The 7,887-nt window shown below is 39.8% G+C and overlaps 1 protein-coding gene across 1 annotated transcript; it reads right to left on the bottom strand.

Moving 5' to 3' along the window:
* Positions 1–2,485: 2,485 nt before the first annotated feature.
* LOC118216155 (carbohydrate sulfotransferase 12-like) lies at positions 2,486–7,887 on the bottom strand. Its single transcript, XM_035397193.1, has 2 exons — positions 7,742–7,887; positions 2,486–6,178 (listed from the first exon to the last, which is right to left on the bottom strand). The coding sequence occupies exon 2, from the start codon at positions 6,094–6,096 to the stop codon at positions 4,867–4,869; it is 1,230 nt and encodes a 409-aa protein (XP_035253084.1). The 5' UTR covers positions 6,097–6,178; positions 7,742–7,887; the 3' UTR covers positions 2,486–4,866.

Genomic DNA, 7,887 nt, shown 5'->3' with positions numbered 1-7,887 from the left:
TACATGTTAACTTTTTTCATTAAATAAATGAAATAATAAGTTTAAAAATGTTTTGTGTTTGCTCAGGTTCGCTTTTTCAAATTATATTTTGTCAAAAGATCTGAAACCATTTAGTATGCAATAATAGAGGAAGTCAGGCAGGGGGAAAATAATTTTTCATGACACTGTGTGTGTGTGTGTGTGTGTGTGTGTGTATTGGCAATGTGGTTACTCCTAATGCAATGCTGACAAGGTTGCGAAACGACCAAGCCTAGATAGATGGCTGCATTTCATTCACATCCTCATTTCATCACGTACAACAAACTTATCTTTGCATCACGTCCGTGTCACCGAAGAATTCTTTAGCCTGACCCACTGGTCATTTGACATTCCATTCGTGATGATAAAACTGCAGACTTGAGTTTTGATTGCTCTTCTTGTTAATACTGTGGTACCACTCTGCCTGTTCACTTGGTCCTGGTAAGAATCCTGGTTCACTGGTAAGAATCTATCATTATCAATTATGAGCTAACATATGCTATCTGCTACAAAATCCTTTACTTTTAACATTACTGCATCCAGGCCTGAATCAGATTTCTCTGCCCTAGGCCAGAAAAAATATGCCCTAAAACCACAATCAAATGGGGATGGGGAAACTACACGAATAACCATCGCTATCATTGGTTACATTTGTGTTGCATTAGAAATACTGTCATAAAAACATAATTCCAATATAATCTGAAAGAACAGAACAAATAGCTAGACTTTAACGCTATTTACTTTGGTCCACTACGGAAATTTTTGCCCAGTTTTTAGTTGTCTCATTTAAGTGTCGAAATCTCAAAATCTATTTACTGCACATTCACGATTGAAAATTTGAATTAAAGCAGCATCTTTAGATGGAACATGTGGGAACACACAAACTGGCCCCCTTCCCCAGTACCTGCCACAAAAACAAATGCATGGTGCTGTTTTCAGACTATTTCCCTTGCATAACTTGCCACTTGACATGGTGCAATAGCAAAGGCTAACAGGCTGGTGATAAATAGGTTACCATTTCACAAAATGGAAGGACAATTACGCCACATTCTTGAGGTGCAATTACTGCTTTTCAACCCACTGTTTAATGCTATCACTTGGCTTCACTCCAATGTGACTCAGGCCGCAAATATTTCCCATAAGCATGAATCAACTGGATACAGAAAGAGATGCACACTTCCTGAAGAATCTCAATAGCTGCTATCTGGCCAAAATGTTATATTCAGTTCCTGAAAACCCTGAGGCAGAGACAGCCCAGAATAATTTAGACTTCATGGCAACAGCTGTACAATTAAAGGGTCCTCTTCTTAAACTGATGGTTGAAAAGCTGACACTGTAAATACAATCTTCACACCCTAGCTGGTTAAGCACATGCACCAACACGCTCTCCTGTTCAGAAATGATGTGCAATGTAGCCTCCATAAATTACTGAGTTACTGTCACCATTTGCAAAGGTTTGTTCTTCATACATACACACACATACACACAATATCAAAGCCTTCCTTCTGAAAACATAATTTCTTCAGGTCTATTGGCAGTTCATAAAAAAAACACATCTGCTTGTACATCTGTGCACAACGTACAAGCTCTTGATTTCTGGTGTAGTGAGGTTTGGTCAGGTTTAATCAGAACAAATTAACTTCAACAACCAATCACAATTCTATACATCTGTAGAGCCCAATAACACAGACACGACAGTGGTTTGGAAATAAAGGTTATATATATATATATATATATATATATATTGGCTATGAATATGTGAATAGACTAAATGAAAACAATATTGTGCACAATATGAGGAATAATATTATGTACATGTGCTCCTGGAAGACTACTTCGTTGAAGTCACGGTCGCGATTGGTTCCGGTCAAGGCGACTTTGGATGTGCACAGATCTTCCGGCCTGCAAGGGAGATACAGTGGAAAAGTATGTGCATAGATGCGTGTTCCTCAAAACAGCTGTCGATGGGAAGCCAGCTTGGTTTATTTCGCAGGCAGTGGCAGGCCAACTCAGACAGGTCTCGGCGATCAGACGAGGTGCACGTAAGGACTCGCAGAGAAGTCTGCCGATTTCCTTACTGCGTCTGGTTGGGCAGACAAGCGTCTTTACGCTTTACGCAAAGCTTTTAGCAAATTTTTATGCTCACAAAATCACTGATGTCACAGAACCTCACGTGTTCCCTGGAACCTGGTAGGTAGATTATTTTTGGCACAAAACCTTTGATTGGCTCATGGTATTTACCGATAGATAAACCATTGATTACTGCTTTGATATTTAAGCATGTTAAATCTGGGTCCCCATTTCCTCCTACAAGGCATGTTCCTGCCCCAAGCTGGTGCCTTAATTGATCAAGCAGGGAGTGAGTTTATTGCAGGGTCACAACATGAAGAGGACAGTCAAATTAATCAATCAAATTTTATTTGTATAGCGTTTTTATACTTTATTTTTTTAATATTTTATTTTACAGCAGTTATCACAATACGCTTCACAGACAACCCTGGCCTAAACCCCCACAGGAGCAAGCCTAAGGCAACAGTGGCCAGGGAAAACTCCCTGCGGCAGAAGGGAAGAAACCTTGGAAGGAACGAGACTCAAGGGGGAAACCCATCCTCCTCAGGTCGGCTCAGGGTGTTGATTGGTGACCAACATGTCAGTCAGACAGGCACTCAATTATGCCTTAGCTGACCAGAAAAAGTTAATAGTGGATGTGACTAAGCAGAGGGTCAGTCCTTTGGTCAGGAATGCAGTCCATTTTCACTTAAGAGCATATAGATCAAAAAAGCCTTATAAAATACTGCTAAATCATTGGCTCCCCCCACCCTGCCCTGCCCCCACCAGCCCCCTCGACAAAAAACTGCTGCAATCATCAATGTCAGGAAAACAGTTGGAATTATGCTTATTAAAACCATTTTTTTAATGGTAGCAAAAATATACAAAAATATACAAATTATATATATATACACAAATTAAAAATACCGAATATGCAGGCTGTTTAATACACTTTTCCCTTCCCCAACATTCATAAAAATGATCAACGATTTTACATACAGACATGCAAAAAGTAGCCAGACAACATTGGCAGCAGTGTGTTCATTTCAATAACGCTAACAGCATAAAATGCTGGTATGTGCATAAGATGAAAAAAAAAATTGAAACCAATAAATATTTCCTCATGGAAAATGCACATTGTGTTTACTAAAAATGAAACCTCATAATATACTCATCTCAATATGGGAAATCACATCATTGTATACATATTTATTACGAGGGACAAATATTGCTTTCTACCCATACTTCATAATGGCACATAGTTGATATGGTTGTTAGAACACAAGACACACATGCTCTGTAAACGGGGTGCATGGCTTCCAGATATTTCCTATGGAAGCTGAATTGTGTGCAGTCTTAATCATTCATTCAACAATTAATTGACCCATCTAAAGAGCATAAATTTGAGACCTCCAACACGCCTCAGAAATCCAAAGCAAAAAACTGCATTCCAGACAGAAGTAAACACCAATGCTATGCTCACAAGTTGAGACGTGGACCATTATCACTTAATTCATAAATGGGAAAAATGATCGGGCACAGAATAAATGAGTTTAGCCTCCTGTCAAAAAAGATATTAACAGGAAAAGTGCTAACTTTGGATACTGGACACACTGAGATATCATTAACGCAACCTAGGCATGTGTGCTCTCTCCACCAGCCGGCGTAGCCGAGACCAATTCGCTTCTCCGGCGGACCGAATACTACATGCTTCAACTGTAAAATTCATTTTGTAATCACCAATACAGTTGCCATCGTTAATGTTACTTGAAATCATATGCCCAGTCTTCCTATTGTTCATTGCTGAAAATTTTCTGGTGAGTGAACCCCTTTCAAAGCTGTTGTGCACCCTGTGTAAGCATTTTTGTCTTGTTTCCTTATAACAGCAACAAATTATATTTTTGTAACTGTTTGTTCTTTAAAAATAATAGTCCTTATTACAGAATTCTGTTTGAAGCTTTTTGGGAAGTATCAATTCCCAAATGTGTTTAAACTCCTGAGTTTAACCCCAATACTAATTCAATGTACTGTAGTCTGGTAAACTAGCAAGAACATTATGTTTAAACATTTTATAGTGGTTTTGGTGAGAAGATTGGGACTTGATACATGTATTTGACCATTTTGATAATGTTCAAGTTTAGTTGGCAATAATTTAAGCTAGCAAACGTGGTACAATTCGCATGATGGTGAAGTCATTTATAGGCTTATTGTCGCTTGGCTCCAATGTTTATCTAACACAGTTTGGATGCAGATTACAAGTCAATTTTGTAAGTGTCCAGTTAAGACTGGATGCATATACCTGCTATATGACATGCACAACTCCACTGATTTTCTTTTTGCATTCATAAATTACCCTGTTCGAAAAGCAATTCAACGTTTTTAACACTGGATAATCTATTAATTATCAATGAAGACAAACATGCTACCTCAAAATACAGTTCCACAATGTTCTACATTATCATTTATCCAAAACAAAGTACTGCTTGGCATCTCCTTCCTCCCTACCAATATTATTCTTTCCAAAAGAATTGTTGCAGATTCAGGTCCTGCTGTTGGAAACCTTTCTAATGTACATTCAATTATTGTACATATTCCAGTGCCCATTGAATTCACTGAGTACAATTAAGAAGCCAATGTCAGCTGGATTGTGATTCTTCAGAATGGACGGATTAATGGAGGGCTCACACTTCATAAATGCCATGTGGGCCATCAGGGACTTTTTGCTCTGATATTAATTTTCTGGTGAGGAAAATAAATGTAATCTCAAAGCTGTCTCTAAAAACTCCCCAGGAGGTTTGCCTACAAGTCCTGTAACAGTTTTTCTGGCTTGGGGTATCCAAAGAATTTGTAGTCTGGTTCATAGAGCTTGTATAAGTTCCTGGTTGACTCATAGGGGATGCTGGAAAACCAGTCTCGCTGCCAACTGCTAGTTGTTCTGTTGTTGTAGCTGGGAGGGAAATGGATGATGTTATCCACCTGAAGGATGTGGAGCAAGTGCTCGGCATCCTCATCCACAGTCTCCAACTTTCCTATGAAGTCATATTTGATTTGGCAGGGATGACACAAGCGATATACTTGTTTCCAGTGCTCGTTGAAGGACCTCTGTTTTTCTGTTTTTGGGTCCAATAGATACTGAATGAAATGAGAAAAAGACGGTTGAATACCGGATCTGAAGGCATCAACGACTGAAGCTGGGGGGTTGGAGTAATTGCCATACCTCTTCAGCATGACGGTGGAAAACCTTCTGTAGAAGTCCTCGTCCGCTGTTGCAAGCTTGTCTCTGTAGGCCGAGATCAGACGCACAAACGGGTCCCTGACAAACAGGAACTTGGTATAATTCTTCAGCTTGACTTTCCTCAAGCGACGAGAGAACTTGTTGAGGGTGAGATGGACTTTAATTTCATGAACTTGCTTGGATGGAACATCCATAGGGTCCCTGTAGGGCACACCGTTGACTAGGAGGGTCTCGCTCAGCACTATCATGACACGCTTCCAGTGGCTGCACGCCACCTTGGGCACGTAGCAGTAGATGATCCCGTGGCGGTCGTCAACAATTAGGTGGTTCAGCTCTCTGCTGGGAATGTCGTCAAAAGTTCTGCTCTTGCCCGGAAAGTCTAGGGTGCTGTTGATACTGCACAAGTCATGCATCAACTGCTTCCTGTCATCCTGTCTCTTTTTCTTATCCTTAGAGATGTCCTTGTCTTCTGGTTTTCCGGCAGCCGTGGATGCATTTCCAAAGGCCGCTGGGGTGTTGTCATCCCTTGTTTTTTGACGGGGCTCTGAAGTGCCTTCTAAAAACTTAAGAAATGCATCACTGCCTGACGGGATGGATTTGTCTTTGTTGTCAACAGCCTCGTGCTTAGGCATGGAGCGGCTTAGGCTTCCTGGCCCCCCCCCATGAGGTCGTGATATGGTGGTGTGCAGGTAAAAATGAGCAGCTCCCACATCATCCCAATAAATAATAATCAATAGGATCATAAATACAGAACCCAGGATTAGGCCATTTCGAAAAAATCTTGACTTGCCCATTTCATCTGATCCAAGCTGAGGACATGCTATTATTATCTTAACTCCATGTTAATATCCTCTCGTCTGTCCCACTGTGCTAGCCCTATATTCAACATGAAAAGAAAGGGAGAGAACAAACATGTATTCACTAAAATATTACACATTACAATATTAATATTGTGTTTCTAAAAAGACAGAAGAGATTGTTCTGTACCATCTCTTCACTGGAAAATCTAAAGGGCTGTATTTTCTAAGCAGTCAATGGCGTATGGTTGCACTGGGTGTGGCTACTGAATGTTGGCGTTTTCATGACTAGAGGCGAGGATCGTACAGCTCAAAGCACGCAGCGCAGGTCAAAAATTTCGCTTATAGCCAATGAAGTGACCTCTTTCCACTCCCTTTAAGAGTGGGGCGCAATGCATCCTGGCATATTGCCGATTTCCGTGGTCTACTATTGCCATCCGCACATTTGTGTTGATTTTGTATTGTTATTGCAAAAAATTGTATACTGTACTCTAATAACGTTTCACAACATAATGTCTAAAATTGCAAACTAAACTTGTATATACTTAATAATAGTCTGTCCACAATTTTGGCAAAGTAAATCCATGGTGGCCATGGAGACTATAAATTACAGCTTTTTTCGTCAGCCATTCTTCAAACCTAATGGGATGGTGTAAATATAAGATGATGTGGTTTCACTTTGGTTCAAGGTTTCAAGGCTTAATTCCTTGAGACTACACTTATTTATGGATCAGCTACATTTATTAATTTATTTTTGAGAAAATAATACCCCCATAGCCTACATGGTAAACTACACAGTGAATGGTAAACAATTGTCTCAAGCCAATTTAAGCTATTAAAGTACTCGGTTGAGTAAAAGTTCCTACATGCCTAATAAATTATTTTATGCTTGCAGTTGTGTAACAACACGGTTAATCACTAACAAGCATCATCTTCCCCGGTTCAGCCATTTCTTTTCTTTTCGCTTTGTGGTCGGAAGTCGTTGCAAGTTTAACTGCAACGTTGCCATTGAATTCATCTGACAGTTCCATGTATTTAGCAAGTTGCATGACCATGTCTTCCTGTTAGCTATACGTCCTATTTCATTGGCTTACATTTAGCTCGATAGCTAACGTCGTACTGAGCCAGAAGGGTAGTTATACTATGGATAAAGGTACTTGATAAATGGCATTCTAGCCTCAACTAGCTGTGCTGGCTAATAATGTGCAACTGCCAACCTCGCTCCTGTTTTACTGAGCACAATGTAGCCCTTTCACGCCGCTCTCTGAGTGAGCTGGTACTCTAGTTCATGTCACAATTCCGCCTATCCCTCCATGTCTGTTTTCATCATCTGATTATACATAATTCCTTGATCACATTTGAAATGAAAAACACGTGATCAGCTCCAAAAATTACAATCATCAACAGACAGCAACGGGAAAATTTGTCTCAGGAAAAGAGTATCCAAGTTCGGACGAACTTTCTATTTTTCATATCATATTTCAAGGATGAGGAAAAAATAACATGTATTTTTTTCCATTATTGTCAACCTGACTCTGTAATCATGTACAGTAAAGGAATACATACAATTCAGGTCTTTTTTAAAATAAATTTTATGATTCAGTAAGGATACTTAACACTAACTTTTGCAGTGCCAGCTTACCTGTCTCAGGTCTTCTGCTGTCTCTACTCCCTCAATTGTACAAGTTTTGACAAGCAGATCGTAGGCGCTGTTTCACTGCAGTCGGGGAAACCGGTTTCTCTCTAGTTGTATTGTGTTCTTCCTTGACTGCTGACATTTTACGATGA

Source organism: Anguilla anguilla, chromosome 17 (genome assembly GCF_013347855.1).
Source record: "Anguilla anguilla isolate fAngAng1 chromosome 17, fAngAng1.pri, whole genome shotgun sequence".
Lineage (NCBI taxonomy): Eukaryota > Metazoa > Chordata > Actinopteri > Anguilliformes > Anguillidae > Anguilla > Anguilla anguilla.
The sequence above is the reverse complement of the archived record's forward strand: the minus strand, read 5'-3'. Positions and strand labels throughout refer to the sequence as shown.

What these genes read in the sequence shown, in the direction of transcription:
- LOC118216155 (XM_035397193.1), bottom strand. Translation starts at nt 6,096, where the DNA reads ATGGGCAAGTCAAGATTTTTTCGAAATGGCCTAATCCTGGGTTCTGTA.